This window comes from Anabas testudineus, chromosome 11 (genome assembly GCF_900324465.2).
Source record: "Anabas testudineus chromosome 11, fAnaTes1.2, whole genome shotgun sequence".
Taxonomy (NCBI): domain Eukaryota; kingdom Metazoa; phylum Chordata; class Actinopteri; order Anabantiformes; family Anabantidae; genus Anabas; species Anabas testudineus.
In genome coordinates, this window is record NC_046620.1 from 4,038,945 (window position 1) to 4,061,192 (window position 22,248).

Here is a 22,248-nt window from a genome sequence, read left to right on the forward strand (position 1 = left end):
AACAGGACCAGTTCTACTCAGTACCCTCACATGTAGTTTAGACTGAGTCCTTGTTTTCAGTCTCTTCATGTGGTCCTGGTCTGTGGGGGTCAGACCATCTGCCACAGGACCAATGACCAATCAGGTGTCTTACTGCTGGACAAACAATTAATGTTTAATGTGGTCAATACCTCTTCACAGTCTCAGTTTCAAACTGTGCTAATTAAGTTTAAATCAGGCCCCCAGGAGCCCCCACCACACCACACGGGTTAGGGGCTCATTCAGGACCATAGAAAACTGGATCAGGACCTTGGACAGCACCACCTACACATGACTGGAGGCTCCAGGTTTACTCCATATATAATAACTGATTCTAGTTTTAACACCTTAATTATTTTAATAATATAACTTTTACATCTCTGACCAAACAACACAAGCTCCACTGTTTCCTCCTTTAAACGATCTGTTAGAGATATTTGAACACCTGACTGGAGGAGTCCTGGGCTGTGAAGACCTGAGGGGAAACTGCGGAGCGCCAGAACTGACGACTTTTACCGAAGCGTCCCGAGCATCACCGACCTCCAATAATCCACAGACCCGACATCAACCGAAACTCCTCAGCTAGTCCCGATTTGGCCCATTGAATCCTGCTGTTGCCGGGCTGGGGGTGAAGGGGAGGACCCGGTTAATGAAGGAAAAAAGGGGCTTTTCAGCAGGCATCACTCCGGAGCCCCTCCCAGTCCAGTCTGTCGGATCCGAGGCTTGACAAAGGTAATTACCACGCTCCGATTCTAACTGTATCTTAAACTAATGCACTCATTTCTGCAGTATTTCGTTAAACATGGAGGTAGCGGGTTAAATCCTGCAGTTTAGACTGTTTTCTTGCGGCCGAGCGGCCCCCGGTCGGATTCAGGGCGTGTAGCCCGACAACACGCTCTGCACACGGCTGCAATTATTACAGGCATCGTCACCCTATAATAACACAATTAACGGGCTCCAGACATGGAGGAGAAGGGGAAACTTTCTGAATTACCTGGGAAATAACGATCCAGTTTGACTGGACTCAGATATAAACGCTGTGGTGACACATTATTCCTCCTCCTCCTGTGTCTTTGTGCTGATTTTAGGTTTCTTCTATAATAATCATGGATCTTTCTGCGACACTAGATGGTTTTAACACAAGATTTGATCCCATTGCTTTAGCATGTCCCGTCTGCAGGATGTACCGTCTGAATTAAGAGGAGATTCTGGTCCATCCCGGTTTAAATGGTTGCGCAATGTGCTGGGACTCTATGGCACAAATGAAAGCGAAGTCATGGTTAGAGACAGAAGACATGTAAGTTAGTGTGTTTGACTGCAGCGACAATAAACCGAGCTGCTCCAGCTGGATGTAATGAAGGCTGATCCTACATTTCAGGAGCTCTGATGTTTGTGGAGACAGGAGCAGAATACATGCTTTATATTTATTGATCACATTATTGACAGGCCTTCCAGTGTAGCAGTAAATCCAAACACGACTTCTCTTTCATTCATCATTCATGCCCATTTTGCCTTCTCGCTTTTATTTTTCCTCCATCTGTCGTCCGGGCATCCCCCGACAGGGGAGGCCCCCGTTTCCGACACACCCTTGGCTGCACCAGCAGCTTCTCTTGGCTTTATGGGCTGCGTAAAGGGATCAGGAGGAGGAGGAGTGCAGGTAGAGGTGCAGAGAAGTGTAGGGGATAGGCAAGTCCACTGCAGGGATTCACTTTTAAGGTGATATTGACTTTAGTATCGTTAGATTCAAAGATTTACTAATAAAAACACAAGTTTAAAGAGACTCATGGCTCAGACATGACATTAAATTAACAGAAGCTCTTGGAGCCAGTTGTGGATGATTTTCTACTTAAGTATCGTAACTAAAACTGTCACATGTCGTCCAGCTGTGGACGACATGTGACTGTAGATGTTTAATATACAGCCAGGTATATTAGTCATCAGTCTGACTCAGTCTAAGAGGAATTAGTGAGCAGCATATTAAAGAAGACAGCTGAGGAAAGACATGTGAGAACACAAGCAGGAAGAAAGAGTCGGGCACTCAGGGAAGCAGAGAGATGAGACAGATAGATGTGTAACAAGAGGAGGATGGAGCTGTGATGCTGCCGCCTGCCTGGTTCGTGTAGAGACGAGAGGAAAAGGCTCTTAAATGTGTCAGTCACGACAGAGGAGGAGGATGAGATCAGCCTGAAAGATGTAACCTCCGCAACTCTCACCACCAAAGAGGTTTCTGGTTGTGTCCCACACACTCGCCTCAGTTTGATTGATCGAACTGGTCGTTACAGGAGGTGGGAGAGTGGAGTGGTGACCACATTTAGGCTTCAGTCCATCTGCAAAAGGACAATGGTTACATCTGGATCCCAGGCTCATTAGCTGAGGCTTTTATCCAGGACATCCAGTGGTGAAGCAGAAGTCTTTCATGGATTTCAACTTCAATTACAGCACCTCCACTGTGACGAAGCAACGTTTATACAAAGATTTTATTGAGTTTAAACCTGCTGGATTAAAGTTTGTTTTATTCAAATGGACTATAGTTAGGCAGTGGAAGTAGTACTAAGTACCAAGAAAAGATGTTTCACATGTTTTTTAATTTTTTTCTCATGTTGTTTGTGAAAATTGTCGATAATTTGAACAATTTACACCTGGAGAAATGTTTTTTAAATGAAACCGTTTAAAGAGGGAAACCGCTTTTACGGGGTCTCTGGGTCAAATCTTTATTTTAAAGGTTTCTGGTCACTATTTCAGCAAAAATATTTGTCGTTAAAAGTGAAGTAACATGAATTACAAATACTCAGAGTAGAAGGAATTAAAAATTTCCCAGTCCTTGAACTCACTCTGGTTGTTTTCCGCTACTGACTTTAGAACTGTAGAACTTTTGTATGAAGTTTGGTGAAAGCACGGCTTTGTGCAGACCAGCTCTGCATACTTCACTGAATACTTTGTTCATGTGCACATGTGCTCTGACCTTTACACAATCAGCAGCAGCCTTTCATTTTCTCATCAGATGTATAGGTCTCTCCATCAGAGAATCAAACCCTGTGATTTTCGTCTTTGCAGCGCCGCAGCACGAGCACTCACAAATGCAATAAGCTAACATTAGAGCAAGACAATTCAAACCTGCTTCGCAGGGTGGCGATTAGAAAATATGCTATGATTACTATGTTCTGCTGAAGGACTAAGAGCCTCTTGAGCAAATTTTCTGCTCACTTTAATTCTAGGGTGTAATTTTGAAGACTTTGCAGAACGAACGTTGATGTGCTTTCTTCTTCTTCTTCTTCTTCTTCTTTTTTACTTTAAATAGTTCTCTAATCCCTCATCTGAAAGAAACTGACAGAAATTCAGTGGCTTTTTATTTTTCTCTCTCCGAGTCTGAAGTTGCAGTAATTTGCTCTATTCCATGATGCTGCCCTGAATCTCATCAGGAATAAAACTTGGTCCTACGAGTGTGGTGCAGAACTCTTTAACCTGCTTTATGTTTTATAACATTTTGCAGAATGAAATCTTTAGAACATCATTTGAGTAAACGTGAAATAGTCTGTTTGAATAGTTTGTTTAGTTAATGTAAAAGCTTCAGTAAGATTACTGTCGAGCTCATAGATACGCAGATGTGCAGATTTGCTTCTAATCAGTCCGAGAATTTCAGTGATTTCTGCTTTTATGTTTTGCAGTTTCTTATTTTTTGTTATGTGTTGATGCACATTACAGGACATATATTTTACTGTAGCTTTAACTATAGTCAGTGTTGATAGAAATCTGACAGATTCAATGTGAATACAGGATGTGTAGAGATTTTCAAACATGACACTGTTTAGACACACGTCAGCCTGTCTCTACAGGCTCTAACTTCATTCTACTGTGAGGAATATGAGTCAAAAACACCAGTTCTTGCTCCAAAGAATGCTAAAATGGTAAAGAGCCTTGCGTTGACAAAGCATCTTCTTCAAAATGCCCCCTTCCTTTAAAAATCTGCTTTATATTTTACTTCTCTGTGTTGTTGTCTGTTTTCTTGAGTCTATAAAGCAGCTTAAACACTGGACTCCACCTCCTGTGTGCACGGAGCTGCAGAGAGAACAGTGAATTGCTCTGTAAAGTGGTTGCACCAGTGTCCATTTACTTGACTTGATGTAGTTTGGAACCTTTTTCTCTCTCGTTTCCCTTTTTCGCATTAATTTTAATGTTCAATAAAAACACAATCAAGTAACATGAACATTTTGTGGCAAAAAACTATTTCCACCGTTTGTTTTGAGCAGATGAATTTTAAAAGGCGTAATGCATGACTGGAGATTGATTTGAGGTTTTGTGGCAGGAGAAAGTATAAAGGAGAAACAATAAAATGGAGGAAATCTACACGAGGATGCTGCTCGTGTGGCACATATTCATTTGTTTTATGGTCCTGTTGCTGTTTCTCAGGCTCTATAAAGGAAGTGGAGGTACTTAAGTTGTTACTGGCGTTATTCTCCATTTAAATCTCCACGTCTTTCCAGCTCTGTCACTGCCTTTCCATCTAATTATCCCACCTTAATAACTGTGCTACCACTGCTTAGTCCAGCCAGTGCAGTAGTGATAAAAGGTCAGCGTGTCTTCAGGCCTTCTGGCTGCTGCCCATCTCATCGTCCCCGAGGGATGACCACTCAACTCTGGCATGTTAAGTCTCTTCCACTCTGGTAGAGTTTGTCTTCGTGTTCATAGTTTGTGGTCATGAGTGGAGAGAGAGATACATAACATCATACACTCAGTCATATTTATATGACCAACCAATAGAGCTTGGCTTAATTGTGTGTTTGACTTTAAAGCAGCAACAAAGATTTCTTTTCAGGGGCTGTTGGCAGCTCTCTCCCACAGGTATTTGAAGGGCTAATTTGCAAAATGCTGTTTAGTGCAGGTGGTGCAGAGCAGGAGGGGGAGCTTCTTCAAAACCTGAGGACATTTATTGAAGTTGGCATGAATCTACCTTGCAGATATTTTAATTTAACACTGAACCAGAGCTAACCTCACGATTAAGGCAAATAAAATAAACCCATTTTGATGTAATTATAGCAGATATCCCTTTTTAGAACGTCTTGTTTTGATCCTTTGGAACCATAATCGTGCTATAATAAGCTTTTTAATTTGTTGTGTGTTGTGTGTGGGTGTCTTTTTTGCAGAGGCTGACTATTCAACATGAAGGTAATCAGGGCTGCAGTGCTTGGCATCCTGTTCTGCACCGGTAAGCACAAATATAATCAGTCACTGGGGAGATGGGCGGATGAATGAATGGCTGCAACAGACTTCTTGTGGAACCAAATTAGTTTTAAGTGATTAACACTGATCCTATGAAAACCACAGAAAAGAAACAAAATAATTTTGTGATATATTTAATTTTCACTCATTTGCTTTGTTTCCTGTCTTTACATCCAGTCTATTATTAGCTGCCATAATTTGGGACATTTACATTTCAAGAGCTTTCATACTTTTTGGGGACGTTGTGTTTTTTCACTTTGAACTAAAGAACTCTGACTTATCCAGAGAACTTTGTTTGAATTAGCACAAAAAAGTTCTATTTTAAAATAAACTTTTATCTTTTCTTTCACAGCTGTGTTAGCATCTTCAAAAGGTAACATTACATGCTAGTTTGAATTGTGTTTTATGACTAAGAGATTATAAGCATGAGAAAATAATAATAATAGTTTGACCATGTTCAAATAAAGAGAAAGTGGTTGTCTCTCATATCTAATAAAATATTTTGATTATTTCTAGCACGCAAAGACGAACGCAGGGTAGCCTACTTTGGCGAGAACATTGACATCACTGTCCCGCCTGGGAACGTCAGCGAGGTCGTGTTCATCCCCTCCAATCAGTCATTTGATCAGGTGGTTCTGATGCAAGCGGGTCAGGTGGTGCAAAAGGACCAGGTGGTGCAGACGCACCAAGGTTTGAGACCACGCTATTACGTCAACACTCAGGGCCACCTGGTGCTGCAGCAAGTGAAGGAGGAGGACGAGGGCATGTACGTCGTCAGGAAAACGAATGACTCCACCGTGATCAAGAGACTCATACTTACTGTTCGGGGTAAGACGTGCTGTCCTCTGCCTGAATAAAGACATAGTTTCAGTATTATATATTCAAGAAGCAAATTATTATTATTATTATTATTATTAATATTATTTCTATATAGAAACCTCTGTTAAAGTCTGAGAATTTAAACTTAAAGTTCTGGATTTTGTTTTTTCTTGCTTTATTGATCAGACTGTTCTGTGGAACAAGTGGTAAAGTATGGAGAAAGCTACTACATGCATCTGAACCCAGCCGACAGCCCCATTGTCCTCGAGTTCAGGTATCATCAAAAAACTAAAACAATTCAGTAATCTGAATTCAACATGGAGATATGTTGATACCAGATTGTTTTGCTGTTTTGACCCAATTTTAAAAGCCAACTAAGGATTCAGGCTAGAGATTATTCGGTGGATGCTCTGTCTAGTTACTGTCTTATTGTTTTCTCCACTCTAACAGTGTTTATCTGTACGAGTCCCTGTTAAATGAAACAACAACAAATTAATTAGTAGGATAGAAATAGCCGTTGTTCTGTTGTTGGATTTAATCCTGTGATGTTACTACAGGTGTTTCTAGTCAGCAGTTCCAAATTCCACTTCTTTTCTCTTCGCAGGCCCAGTCCGGCTCAGGTCAATCAGACGGAGGGAATCCCGGTTACAGAGCCTCCTCCCATTCTGCTGTACAACATGTCGACAGTGACGGCAGAAGAATATGTGGGACGCCTCAGTGTGACGGACAAACGTGTGACGCTGCACTCGGTCAGGATGACGGACGAGGGGAGCTTCACAGTGAGGGACCGTCAGGGCGCCGTCAAGGGAAGGAGCTGTCTGAATGTCAGAGGTGAGGAGTGATGCGTGGCAGTTAATGCAACAAGCCACGTGTTTTTATATAAGCCTGTAATCATCATGTTTCCAGAGGTATTAATGTTTATTTTTTATCTTAAATGTAAGTTATACATTATCTGCACAGTCTCAGTGTTCACTGTTAATGCGCTGCTCTAAGAAAAGGTTGTAAGTCTTTATTTAATGTATGTAAAATAAGGTTAGACCTGCCTGGAGGGACACTGGACTGCAGCAGCAGAAAAGAACAGATTAAAAAAATCCTTTAATGAAGGTCATTGAACAAAATATTACAACAGATATAAAATAGACATACACTGGGTTCTGTGTGCTAAAAAGAACAACTACTGCTTTAAATATTAAATATAATAATACGACATGGTAAATGCTAATATTAGCCTGCAAACAGTCACAGTGCTGATATGTAGCAGGTGATATTCATCATGTTAATGTGCATTTAGACATAAAGACACACTGTGCATTAGTATATTTCTACTTTTCCCCCTCAGAGCACCAGAACTTCGAGCACATCCCCTACGGAGAAAACCTGAAGATAAGACTCTACATGCACCGTGCCAACCTCAACATCGTCTACAGGCCCAAATCAGACAATCAGGACCGGGTCATCCTGGAGCAGGGGGTCCTAGTGACACCACTGGACCCCATGCTGGAGGGCAGGCTGACGGTGGAGGGCTCAGAGCTCATCATGAAGAAAGTCCAAGTGTCTGATACGGGTGTCTTCAAAGTGACAGACCTGGCTGGGTTTCCTGTGGCTCATGTCTACATCGAGGTAGACGGTAAGAGAAAAAGACACATTTAAATAAATGTTAATTAACTAATAGCTGATTAACTCCATCATACAGCAAAGAACATTCAGAACAGAGATGCTCCCTAGTTGGAAGCAACATGTCTGCAGCTTATTATTTTTCTCTCTTCCATCCTCATCTCGCTCTCAGCGTACAAGCTGCCTCCGCTGACCGTGGCCATCCTCTCCATGCTGAGCCTGATCGCCTTCATGCTGCTGGTGTGCCTGCTGTCCTGTCTCTATAAAGTGCATAAGAGGAATGAAAAGAACAAGAAGCTGACGCTCATTGCTCAGCAGGCTGGCAAGGGAGATGGCGAGGCTTTCAGACAGGTAACACCCACCTGGTGCATTTACATGTCTCTGCATTTCTCTGTAATGAAGAGTTATTTTAGGAATAAGACAAGGATTTAGTGGAACAGGCGTTGGAGGCAAGTTAGAGCTTGTTGTGTGTTAAGAGTGAGGTGTGTGTGTGTGTGTGTGTGTGTGTGTGTGTGTGTGTGATTGTTGGCGAAGCCTGCAGTGGGAGTCAGCTGGTCGACTTCCTCCCCTACAGCGCTGGACCAGGCACAAGTGATTACAGCCAAATTAAACATAGCTGAGAACAACTCAGGGAAGAATACGTTTCCAAGTTTTAAAGCTACATAAATCTGCCCCAGGACCATTAGTCAATATAAAACAGATATATAAATATAAACAGAAACTATTAAATATAGTTTTATGGCTTATTGTTCTGATTAGGTTAGAGAACACTATTACTATAGGACGTACTTGCCGTAGAAGTTTAGTTGCATAGAATGTAATTTTGGACATGAAGTTGCTGAAGCTGCTGGTGGAGCAGTAAAACGTGTAAACACAAAGGTAAATGTTCATGAATAAAATGTGAATTCATGTATATAATGTCCCAAACCAGCTCCTGGAGTTGCTTTAAATCTGCACAGGACTCTTTGATTGGTGGATAAACGCAGCCTAATCACACAAAGACTCGATGTAGCACCCACTGTTTAAACATGCTCAGTTTAATTATAATAATAATTTTTAATCGTTAATCCGTTTTGTGCGTCTATTTGAAAGGTTTTGATAACAAACAGCCTTTTTAAGAGGCTGTCATTGTTTCTCATTTCTAAAATGTCAATGCTGAATAAACCCCCCAGTTAAAACCTGCATCTCTACAGTAATGCTGAGACTACACAGAAACAAAATAAAAACCAATGATTGCTTTTTATTTGGCCATTTAAAATCTCCTCTCCTCCATTCACCGGCTCAATACTGCTGATTAAATGACTGAGTGGATAATTTAGGAGAGTTGACATTTAACCCTTCATCCAACTCGACCATCCATCCAGAATTCCCAGTAGGGTTTTTATTCCCAACCAACAAAATTTATGGACCAATTAAAAACTCATTAGAAACTGATGGCTCAGCTATTAAAAACACCAGGCTGAGAAATTGATTGTACCACTGAGGGATAGTTGTTCAATACAAGAACAAATAATGGAAGAAATACGCCCAGATCGACTGTATGAGTGTTTTATTAAACACCTTCAGTGTTGGATTTAAGAACACGTCAGTCCTCAAAACAGCGTTATGACGGAGTTAAAACATGTGGGACTGGTTTAAACACATGTTTTAGACCAATCAAACTAAATTATCTTTATAAGCTTCTTATAAAACAAAGTATTTCACTGCTCATTAATTCAATTAGTGGATGAGTTAAACTAAATAAACTAAATGAGATTAAAACACAGACGTCTCTCTTTGTTCTGTATGTAAAACTCAACATAACATCCTGTAACAGGACAGGTGGGGACATAATGACCTACACATCACGGTTATGTGTTAATATATGTACGTTTGTCTTTATTTTTAATAATTAAGACCCAGGAATGTGGCGTCTGAACCTAAATGAATGTTTGTCCAGTTTCTGTGTTGAGTGAATTTGAACTAACGCTTCTCTTTATTTGAACTAACGAGCTCTGTCTGATTGTTGGCCCCTCTAACGCTAACGTTGCCTGTGCGTTGCGTTTCTCCTTCTTACTTTAAACAGCTTCACACGGAGCCTCTTCTTGGTGAGAGAACTGTGTTCTGGCTTCCCCCCCCCCCCCCACCACCACCTCACTCTTCCTTCTTCATATTGGTGTCTAGAAAAATGTGCTTCCGTAGCAAATAAGTTCCTGGATCAACTTTGTGTTGTGAGAACAGATTATTGGTGACAGTTTCAGAAGTGCGTTCAGCTGTGGTGCTGATTTAAATCCAATAAAGATACGAGAACCAACTCAACTAAATACAGTTTGGACATGGAGCAGAAACTGTCATCAATCTAAATGAACCAGCAGAAGTTGATCGAAGACCTAATTTGACTTGAAGTCAATTAGATGGATCTAGCACCACGACTTGGGACAAACTGTCTCTGTGATTCAGATGTGTTTTATTTTCATGGGACTGAGAATAAATATCCCACAGTATATAGAATAATATATATTATTTGACAGTATTTTAGTTTGAAGTGGCAGAAGGAGAACTTAAAACAAAGATGATGTTTTTAACTTCGTCTGGTTTTATTTCCATTTTATATTTAGATGAGTCAGCAAAAAAGAATGACATATATAAATGATATATATGATATATATAAACCATGACTTCAAACTTGCAAAGTCCACTGCAGCAGTCATTCTGCAATGTTGCATGCTTGTTTGCTTTCTTACTGGTGGTTAGATTTCAAGATCGATACAGATAATTAAACGTAAGTGAACTGAATAGGAGGGCGATCGCTGTTTATGTCAAAAGTGCTTTCTGTGGTGTTGACAACTATCTTCTAGAGTTTAAGATACAGTTTGGACCCAGGTCAGGGTGCAAGTTGCAAAAGTTCTTCTTATAACAAGTCATTTAATCCAACATTTACTCTCAGTATCTAATATTTCTTAGATAAATCTTTTTATTAGCTTCAAGAAATGTTGATTTAAAGTCGGTCTAGAGACTAAATGACCTGTTGAGATGTTTTATCTCCTCAGTATTGTTGTGTGTAACTTCAGCCGGGCAGTGATAACTGAGTAAGTCACACTAATGTGCGGCTCTATCTTTCCTACATTAGTGAAACACTCCTACCTCATTTCCTTCGCTCTCGCTCTTCCTCCTTCGTTCTGTTCTTCTTTCCCTCGCTGCTGAGAAACTACTGCACTGCAGTTACTCATAAACGTCCTGGTTGTGATAACCGTGGACATTTAGAGCTTCACTGCTGTATTTAACACACAGTACGTGTTGATGCAGCTGCTGTAGTTAAGTGCACATACATGCACACATGCTTCAGTGTTGTTTTATATAATATCCTGTGTGAAGTGTGTGAGAGTATCGGTGCTGGTATCGTGTGTGGTGTGTGTACTGTAGTGATTAAAGCTTCCTTGATGTACAGTAGATTTATTACAAACCTTTCTCAAGTGAATCGTCACTGTATAATCAACTACCTGCCCAGAAGGTCTGTGTGCGTCCTGTCAGTGTTTTGTTTATGTTTCTGTGTATTAAGTGTTATGTGTTCATATTTTAATCTTAACTGATGCAAAGCAACAGATGAATACGTGACAGATTCTCATGTTGTTTTTACATTTATTCCCAAATGTCAGAGGTCATAAAGGCAACTATTTAATTAGGAGTTTTATGGATAATTTTGTTTGTAAAGGACGAAGACAAACTGAAGTTTAACTTACATTAAAACGAAGCAGAGGGCTGTGGGTAGTGGTGGCGTGTTGGTTCATGCACAGCAGAGACAGTAAAATAACAGCTGTCAGGTCCAGTTGGAGAGATGTGGGGTCTGTTATCATCTGCACTGTAACGGTAAAGTTATAGTAATTGTAACCTCATGGTGGCGCTACAGGAAAAGTCAACTATTTGTGAGAACTCTGACCCTCAGGTGACAATAAATCATGAAATCACTAAAGTCATCCATCACAAGTGTCTGTATGAAATATTACAGTAATTAATCAATCATTGTAGTGATCAATAGATCAACACCGGCGTCGTTAGACACATGTTGCTGAACACACACTTGTTAACTTTGTATTAGCTTATTTAATAGTTTTATAATATTCACTATGGTAGCTGCAATTTTCTCCTTAATTGAGCAGCAAAAAGCTCATTTTGTATTTATAACTTATTTTATTTGTGCTAAACTCACTTATTTTATTTCTTAGTTAAAATACTGAAGATCGCAGGCATAGTAATGTTAGTAGGTACTGACCTGACTGCTGATCACTGAGGGCTAAATGTTAAAGCAGCAGTTTGTTCTCCTTTTACTTTATTGTGTGCAGTTTTGTATGTGTGTGTAATCGTGTGTCTTGATGTTTGTGAAAGTGCTTTTAAAGCAACATAATGGTACAAATCCTCATAATGTGCTTTTAAATCCTCGTGTGTGGACGTGTCGGGGGCATTAATGTGTGTTTATGTGTTGACAGTGGAGGTTGAGATGATGCCAGTTGCCCTTGATGTCGGTCGCTCTGATGTGTTATGGATTTCCCCGTAGATCTGAGAACACAGACTACATGTCAGAGAGGATGCTGTCGGCCTTTCAGAACTTGACCCAAGAGACCGACATGAAACTCAGATCAATCATAGCTCTCCACCTGACCCTGTCTCCACCTTCATGTCTCACCACGTCACCTATCATTTCCCTCCAGTGCTCTTCTTCTGTATCACCTGCCTCATTACTTCTACTTTCTTCTCTCGGTCTTTCACCTTCAGTCTCTTGTGTCTCACTTTCTTGCTTTTTCCCACTGACACTCTTTGTTTCTCAGTTTCCACTTCGGTATCATCCTCTTTTCCCTCTTTTCCTCTTTCTTTATCACCTATCTTGCACTTTCTCTCCATCAGAGGATGATTTGCTGTAGTGCTACTTGCAAACACACAAACAATTTTTATTCAGACTTACTGTATTTTTACTTTGTTTTTATCTACTTTTATCTATTTTTAGCCAACATAACTGTATCTGTTTAACATATATTACATTTTACAAATAATATAACACAGTGTTTACTCATACAGTACTTTACAGTAATATAGGTGGAGTTGAAGAAAACACTATGAAGAACAAGACAACTGGACCTTTAGAAGAACTGAGAACTTAATAAATACTGGACCCCCACACAGTAATGAACCAAACTACAGTACAATAACAACAGGTGGACTACTGTAGAGTAGGAAACCCAGTTTTTCTTGTGGAGATAAGAGATAAAGTCAGGTCCTCGTTTTTACTTTATCTCTTAACCCCATTCTCTCCAACCTGTCTCTGTCCACTACCATTTTTTCTCCAAGCTGCTCCACCTCTCTTTCAACATATCCATCTCATCCATCTTTGTCCTCCTCTCTCATTGTTTCCCTTCAAACCTTCGGCATCTTGCCTCCATTTGTCTTTCAACTCCCATCACACCGTCTCTCCTGCAGTTCAAGGACACCAGCATTTTTGGAAAATAACCGTCCATTTGGCTGTTTCCTCTCAGCCTCCAGCCGCACCGTGAAGACAAATCGAACAGCTTGTATTTTCACACAAGCGTCCTGTTCAATATCTGTATTTAGGAGCTTTGTGTTCAGTTAAATGTCCTCACTGTGTGTGTTGTTGTCCTCTCCAGCAGCGCCTATGTACTGTTGACGCAGTAGCACAGTTGCTGGGACGTTATCTTGTTGTGACCACTTTTTGACAACTGTCTCCTGCATGCGTTTGTGTGTCTTTCTTTGTGTGCATGTGTTTGTTAACAGGTGGTCCATGATGCTTACACCAGGTTCACTGAGGAATCTATAACTCAGTCTGTGAGTGATAAACCTTCAGAGCGCACAGAGGTCACCATCAAGGTCAGTGGTTTTCACAAAAGAAAAAGCTATAATCAATAATTTCTATAACATCATATTAAATAACAGTGGGTAATGTCCAGAGTTTGAATTGCTGTGGACATAATACAACAGTGCTATTTGCTGGAGAACTTTTCATTTAGTAGAAAACAGATTTAACACACAAAGATCATTACCCATCACTGTATTAGAGATTGCTTGGCAGAAACTACCTGCTGTATAATGTCACCTCGGTGCCAAGTGTAATTAAAAGGCAATCGACCTTATATACGACTCTCTGCAGTGGAACAGATTAGATTAAAGTTTATGAAACAGACCTGAAATAAGCAGAATGAAGAAAGTAAAGTTCAGTGAGTTGGGATGATTGATTAGAGCTTCTGCAGGTTTTATGTTCATTGTAACATGGAAGCTCAGGATAAAACCACAGCGTTTTTCAAATTCGATCGTCCAACATTATCCAGGTGTCTCAGAGCTTTTAATTGGTCATATTTTATTAGGAAGCAGGTGATTTCAAGTTTAATCTTTGAACTCAGGAAGGATAACTGCACCTCCTGCTTGACTTTAGAAGTGCAGCTACTGTGATTTATGACCTTTTTGGTTGACGCCTCTCGTCCATAACCTACATTTCACAGTATAAGGCCTCCGTACGATTGATTTTTAACATACCTAAATCCATTGTTGCACATTATTTATTCATGGATGTGGATTTTCTCCATGTAACTCGGAGAATAGGTAGTGTGGCAGCATGGCAGTAGAAGGTAAATCTATAAATATGGTCCTAGAAACATGTGCATACATTATTCATGTTGCTTTTTCGCTGACCTCAATTTTTACTTCTTTCCTTTTCTTCCTCTCTCCTCCATCTCCTCCCTCCTCCATCTCCTGCCTTCTGCTGAGGGAATACATTTTGTACATCATCCTTTTCTTCTCTCTTGCCTTGTACCTCCCCTGTACTTTACCACCTACTCAACCTTCTTTTTGGATTTGTTATTTCTCATCATCATTGCTTCTCTTTATCAAACCTCCTCCTGCCCCCTCCTCTTCTTCTTTTGTATTTCTTGGTGCTCCTTAACCTCATATTACCCATTCCTTTTATCTCCATTGACTTCCTCTTTTTTAACCTTCTCCTCTATCCTTTCATCTCTCCTTCTCTATCCTTCCACACCTCCTTCTTTCCCCACAGGGCCTCGAAGTGTCCAAACCAGGCCGTTACCAGGCTCTGTCTTCAGACAACTTTCTTGAGATGAGTGATTCTGGAGCGGAGTGCACCTCTGGCCTCCCGTTGGACAGCGACACTGATGCTGCATTGACCTATGCCTCTCACAAACCCCTCCTGAATGCTATGTTTCCTACGGCTGTGGCAGACGGAGTTCACTCTGACAGCTTGGAGGCCACCGTGGTCCCCGACGGAGAGCTCAGCGCCAGCCGGACCCCTGATTCTGTTGCGAGCGCCAGCCCTGCCTCCAATCCTCGCTCCCTTGAAGCAGCCACCCCGGTAGGCAGCCTGCACAGCGCTGCATCACCGGGAATGGCCTCCAGGGGCACCGCTGGGTCAGATTCAGCCAAGACCGAGGAAGGGGCTGAGAACGGAGAAGCTGGGCAGAAAGAAGAATCTGCTCAGAGCACCTGAGAGGATGCACCGGGTGCTTTGTTTTTTAGCTCATTATACAGTAATGACATTCACCACCATCTGGCTCTCTGTTTCTGAGAACCTTACCATATCTACTCACCACAAAATCCATGATCACTGCATTTGAAACATCACAGACAACATATTAATGCTTGAATCGGGATGTCAGTGTAGCCTAGAACTAAATAATAAAAAGGCAGTTCCACTAAATGCACAAATATAAATTTTATGCACTATGCACTGAGAAATGAGATGTGAAAGTGTATTCTCCAAAGTAGAACAAAGCAATTCTGTGCATATGGAAATTGCATGCATTTCAATTAAAGTAGATGTCGTAGTTCAGATCTACAGGAAAATGTTGATGTTAGAGTAGAATGACTGCATGCAAGCTGCAACAGCCCAAAGATGCACAGGCTCAAAAAGAACTTATGATGATGTGAGAGGGTGTTATACTCTTAGCACTTTTTGGAAAACACACAAAACAGGATCTAATGATTTTCGCTCACTGTAAAGAGGCTGTTAAAAAAAGAATTACATGAATTTGACAATATGACAGGTGGAGTCAGTGCTCTTTGAGAATCACATGTTATTTTCCAAGACAAGGCTACTAACAATAACGGCAAAGCACTTTTCCCCTTTTGAGGTGAATCTCAATGTGTTGCCTCTGACAGCACTTTTGTCTGCTCTCACGACATCAGACAACACTGCGATGATCGTATTTCATCCCACCCACTCACAGACTATTATTAAAAGTACGAGCATGACAGGAAGCTTCTCCTCCTCTCAGACTGAACTCACTCGTCGTTACCTTCCTTCTAAACAACCTGCAAAGGGAAACAAGCTCAACTAGATTGAACATCGCCACTCCTCTGAGAGCGCTGGTGGTTGTTTTTCCTTTTTCTTGTATCTTGGGCGTTAAATCTGCCGACTTTGAAGGAATCATCTGAAGAAACCAGTCACAACATTCCCCACGTTTCATCCACACTAATGATAAATGCCAGAAAAAAAACAAGAACAACAACTAACTGTAGAAAAAGAACCTTTTCTTTTATTATTGTTCCCAGTAGAGTTGTCACAAGCCCAGTGAGAACAAAACTAAATATGGGGGAGAACTGTGCAACACTTGTGGGACTTTTGGAACAGCTCCCGAGAGCGTAATTGGATTCTTGGTCTTTTTTACAGATGGACCGATTCACGGACACCACAGAGTGAAAAGTGATGATAAAAGAAACGACAGAGATGGAGCAGGGAACTATTCGGGGAACAGATAAACGACTTGCATGATTTAAAGCCTCCCATTTTCATCTAAGGCCCCCATCCATCTCACAGAGCTCCTATTATTGTAGCCCAGTTGTTTGCCAAAATGAAGTGACTGGAAAGACGCATTTGGATCAATCTGTGATAACAACGCAGCCTGCAGCCGCAACGGAATGAGACTGAATAAGCGATTATGAGGTGTCTGTGAGTGTATGGGTGTGTGTGTGTGTGTGCTGGGGGAGCTTCATACAAAGCAACTAACAATATTATTCAGCGCCCTGCATGGAGCCACGAGTCCATTCAGCCCACGTAAAAAAGGAAATGAAAAAGAAGTACGAGAGCCCCGAATTAATGGTCAAAGTAAAGCGAGTTCACACGTTTGCTGCTGGTGCTCAATGAATCCAATCGCACCAAACAATTCAGTGACACTGAAATACTATTGAATATAGCAGTGATGTAGGGTGTAGTGCAGAGTAAGGTCATATGTTTACAACACCTTCAGTTTAAATGTACAGTATTCTGCAGCTCTTTAGCCAGGGTATGCCTCTTTTTAATTCAAGGGCATTCAATTTCCAGTGACTGGTTGTTCATTCTGCAGATTCTTCTTTTACTGTAGACAGCTCACATGCATTCAAAAGGTTATAAAGGACACCTAGAGCATCATAGGCTGTGGTAAAGTAGTCAGGTGGCTTCTAAATGGGTAACATCCTTGGAGATCTGTATAAATCAGCAGTGGCTCATTTAAGTACACACAAAACATCAATCAACACATTTTGTAGGAGAATAAAGGAACAAAACACACAAACAGACGAGAGAGTACCAAGTTCAAACGCATTTAAAGAGAAGCATGGTTAGAGTGGATTAGATTAAGCTCCAACCATCCTAACAACTGCTTTTCAGTAATTAGTTCCATGTCCTTGCTGTAGAAGAAGCCTGTTGGCTAATCCGGGTCACACAAAGCTGATTTTACACCGAGGACATGTCGCAGTTGTCGAGACAGCAGCTCCTCACACTGCTGAGGAAACTGTTCGAACACGCCCTTTCCTCCACAGGGCCAGTCCGTGTCTTCCTGTCTTACTAAGATCCTGTGCACACTTTAAGAGCGCTGCACCTTTACACCTTCATTGGAGCAGACTCTTTGTCAACATCAGTCACATGCTTCTCTTTCTAAAAACGCACCAAGCCACAGTGATTTTCATCATAACAAGACTCCAGTGTCCCAAGGATCCCGTTGAGATGTCACTGTGATTGTTGCTGTTGACAGCTGTTAGCAGGATGGCTACCTCACGCTGCAACTGAATTGATGTCAACCTGAGACACCTGAAAGATTTACGACCTCAATCTTTGCAGGTTACTAAAAGCAGACAGACACTTGTGTTTGGTGTATGTGACAAAGTAAAGCACAACATTTATCTATTTGAACAAAGAAAAAGGTGCATGTTCATAAAAAAAGTAGCAGCTATTGTAAATAAAATGTAGTAAAACAAAGAAAAACAAACAAACAAACAAACAAACAAACAGGTAAATGTCTTGGGCATTGGGAGTGTGTCAAATAACTTGCACTCTACTTACACATAATTAAATTATTGATTTTGTAGACAGTGCTTTTGCTCGTGCAGGGATTTCTCAACTTAATCAGATACTGTATAAAAAACGGCAACAACGAGGATCCTAAAAACTGAATGACTGTGTGAAAGATGTAAATATCAGGCTGGTTCAAATAAACTCTGATAGGAAGGTTAGATGGGCGACTGAGAAATCAACTAAGCAATATTAATGATAAAATGGCACTGAAACATTAAACTCACAACACAAAGCAGGACGAGGAATTAAACATGGCACATTTCTAATATCATCATCCTTTTTTTTTACTGTACATATAAAAATATGTAATTTGCATGTGTATAGTGTGAAAATACTAATATGTTTCCTACTGCAAGGCTTATGCAATATTTTATCAAGACGCTGCATTAATCCTTTAACCACAAGTTCGCTGTCACTATACAACTAGCATGCACTGCTGGAGTACGCCATTAACTGGGAACACTCTCCGGTCCAACTCATGTCATGTTCACGTGTTGGTGATTTCCTTTCATTAAAGCTCACCTCAGCGGGATTTAGTGTCTGTAGCTGCCTCAGGGGTGCGTTTGGGATTTTAGGATACACCCACAAATTATATACAGTATCACAGAATTTGCATGTTTCCTCTTTTCCTGTTGTGGCCTTTGGGGGTGTGGGTGTCTTCCTGTGTGGCTTTACATTAAGACACTAACTGTGTGTTTTCATAGTGTGAGCAGCAGCTCTAGTGCTCTGTGTGTGTAAATAGTATAAGTCGTGTGTGTTTCGCAAGCCTTCACAACCCTAAGATCACTAAGTTAAAGACTTTTCACAAAGCAGAGAGGTGAAACTGTTCTTCTTTGGTGATAAAATGATGGTGAGTTGGTGATGTTAAACTTTTTTAGCAGCTATGATATCTCCTCCTCCTCGCATGTATCCTAACAAATGTGTTGAGTGCATTTCCTTCCTTGTGAAAGTTTTGCAACCCTGCATTGCAAGATACTTGGTGTGTTGTGTGGCTAAATGCTACGACAGCATTAGTACTGCAGGACTTTGTATTTTGTCACTCTTGTGCATGTGCACGTCCTTCATCGTACAAGCTCAAGAAATAGAAAGAGAGTGAAAAACTGCAACTAATACCCCTCATACCCCAAACTAAACTAATATTTTTAATTTAATATGAAAGATAAATGATCTACACACCGTTTGGTTTATATAAATACTTATAAAGAAGCAAGAATCTAATAAATGAGTTAAATTTGATGTACTGTAGAGCTGGTGAGGCTGCTTTCATACCTACAGCTCTGGTTTTCTGAACAGATTTCTTACCTTTGTGTCTAAAGTTACCTTATAAAGCCTCTTTTTCCAGCACACCTTTTCAAGGTGAAAGACTACCTTTGAGTTTCAGCATGTGCCTGTTGGAATAATAACACTGTAGGTTCAGGCAGTCGCGGCTGACGTCGGCTTTATGAAAGGATTTCACTTTCTGTCATTCAACTTCAGGCTGATGTTTTCTTTTTCATTACACATCAGAGCTGCTATTCACAAAGCCTCTCGGAGCAGAAGTGCTGATCCGTTTGTGGACAAGAGGAGATTTAATAAAATGTTCTTTCAGTTCTGGTAGATTCACAACTCTGTTAATCTACTATTTTCTATAAATCCAAAGGATATAATAAAACACCATGAAATGATGTCAGCAGTGTGGGAGTCTGCTAATACCTCTGATTGGGAAACTTGCTATAACACAGAATATCAACTCCACTCTCTAGTTCTCTCCAGTACAAATCAGTGGCTCTTACTTTGATTCAATTTAGTCTTAGCTTTGCTTCGTAACAGATAATCATAAAAAAATAATTGAAAACCAGTGATCTATGTCACTGTAAGCTCATTCTTTGAGAACGATATGTTATAGAAAGAAGATTTTATAGGTAACAGTTCAATTCAGTTTCATATCAGGTGGATTATCCCTGTCACACATCTGTCCACATCATGATACTTTGATCATTTGAGAATGTTTTTTTACAGCAGTTCCTAAAAACGATATATCACTTTCATATCTGTGTGTGCTTTGAGATAAATGTGCATCATCCCAGTTGGATTTGTTGACAAAATACAGAAGATGCTTTAGTGCGTTTCACAGACAGAACTTTTTGTAGCATCATTTATCACCAAAACCACTATTCTCGCTACTAGTGTGCTTACATACTCTAATATTATACCCTATATCTGCTGTCCCAGTTTATAACCAAGAGTTAGTGTAACTGCAGCATGCTGACCTGTAGATTGCTTGCGGGACAGCAGGCGTGATGCTGATAGCTAATAATGATAGTAATAATAGGAATTGCACTTTTCTGTATGGCTGGGGCCTCCTGAGGCCATCCTGACATGGTCGTCAATGTCTGGCCCTGGTGACACTAAAGATCACCTTTCACTGCTGACATTCAGCCGAGAGTGATAGTTAAAGGAGAATACCGGTGTCTTTTAAAAGGTCGCCATCAGGGTGTTTTTACTTCTTGTTGGGTTCTGTACGCAGCTGCAAGAAGACACTTGTGTTCCTTCAGTGGAGGCCATTTATTATTGTACAGCATGAAGTATAAAAAGTACAATACATGAAAAATATATGAAAAATGAAACTCAGTTTGGTCAAAGTTTGTTTTTTATGTTTATTTGATGATATCTTTGTTGAGTTTCTTTCATTTCACGGAACAAAATTAAGGTCCACACAAACAAAACAGTCTTTTTAAACACGTTCATCTTAGTTTTTGCATTTTTTTAGGGGACATATTCTGACAAATACTATTAAATAAGTGTTTTTCTATTCACCGGTATTCTCCTTTAGCTTCACCTCTGATACGCTGTGCAGACACTTCAGTTCTTAACCTTGAAGCTGATTATTTAAAGGTTTCAGTGCCAACATACAGTGCATTGGTCTGAACATTTGCATTCCAGATTTTAATGTTATGCTGATTAAACATTACACTGAGGCATGGTGAATGCAATATGTGAATATACCTGATGTCATGGTCCGTCTGTGTAGATCCATTCATATTCAACTGTCCTGATTTCAGTATGGCTTTTGTTTTGTGATCCCACAGAGTCAGGAGGTGAAATTAGGTCTGATTGTTTCATCACTCAGGCAGCAGCAGTATTGTCATTGTCAGTGTTACTGTTGCACTGGACTCATTTCATTTTAATTCACATTATGATAATGGTGCAATAAAGGCTACATTCAACTTACGTGATGAAGTGACCCAAATCTTTTTTAAAAGGAGGTGGAAACAAAAATACATTTTTATAAATAACCTAAATAACAGGTCTGACTACAAGTCTAACAGTAACTCTTCTGGAGAAATGGGTAGGGTTTCCAGTTCTTCCCGCTGTGCGACTGCACAAGGAAGCAAATAATTATCACATATTTTCACATACTTACAGGGAATTTATTTTAATATCTGATTACATGGTCAAAATAGAGGAGATTCAACAAAGTGGGACCCTAATGAAATGATATCCTTAAAACCAGTGATGCACCTCACCTGCTTAGATAAACAAACGTCTGTTTTCATATTTAAATCCACCATTTTGGAGACTGATGAGCCTCTTTTCTGTGTATCAGGGTGAAATGCCGCCTTTAGATTCCAGCGTGCACTTGTTGGAATAATAACAGTGAAGGTTCAGGCAATCAGTGCTCATCCTTTCTGAAAGGATTTCACTTTCTGTCACTCGACCTCGCTCTGACGTTTTCTGTTTCATTACACATTTCTATTCACAAAGCCTCTTAGAGCAGAAGTGCTGATCTGTTCGTGGGTAGAGGGAGATTTTAATAACATGTTTTCTCAGTTCTGCTATATTCACTCCACTGTTCATCTGCTGTTCTCTGTAATTCCAAAGAATAAAGTGATGAGAAACATTAAAACATGGCAGCGTGTTTTCAGTCTAGGAACACAGAAGACTTTATGTTTCACGTGGTCTGGTCACTGATTTATCTTCATGCACTTGCTTTTACTTTCCCTTTTAAAGGAAAACACATGCTTCATATCAAAGAGTTCAGATTCCATTTGGTTTTTCTCCAAAGCTAGGTAATCATTGACTTTAATAACAATAATACTTCACCACATTGACATGAAAAAGCAACCACATCTTTGTTTGCTTGAAGGATAAATTCCTTATTATCTATATACTGGTACTGTATAAAACCTTGTGGCATTGTGCACAGACTTTTGTAAAGCTTCTCTCTTTTATTTGATGGATGAATTTCAATTAAATGAACTTTCAACACAGACTTTCTG

The 22,248-nt window shown here is 40.3% G+C and overlaps 1 protein-coding gene across 1 annotated transcript; it reads left to right on the forward strand.

The window, feature by feature from the left end:
* The first annotated feature begins 577 nt into the window (after nt 1-577).
* LOC113153625 lies at nt 578-15,969 on the forward strand. The gene is made up of 10 exons (XM_026347308.1): nt 578-750; nt 5,160-5,221; nt 5,588-5,608; nt 5,752-6,063; nt 6,241-6,328; nt 6,659-6,885; nt 7,394-7,681; nt 7,841-8,019; nt 13,429-13,521; nt 14,702-15,969. The coding sequence occupies exons 2-10, from the start codon at nt 5,176-5,178 to the stop codon at nt 15,146-15,148; spliced, it is 1,701 nt and encodes a 566-aa protein (XP_026203093.1). The 5' UTR covers nt 578-750; nt 5,160-5,175; the 3' UTR covers nt 15,149-15,969.
* Nucleotides 15,970-22,248: the final 6,279 nt, after the last annotated feature.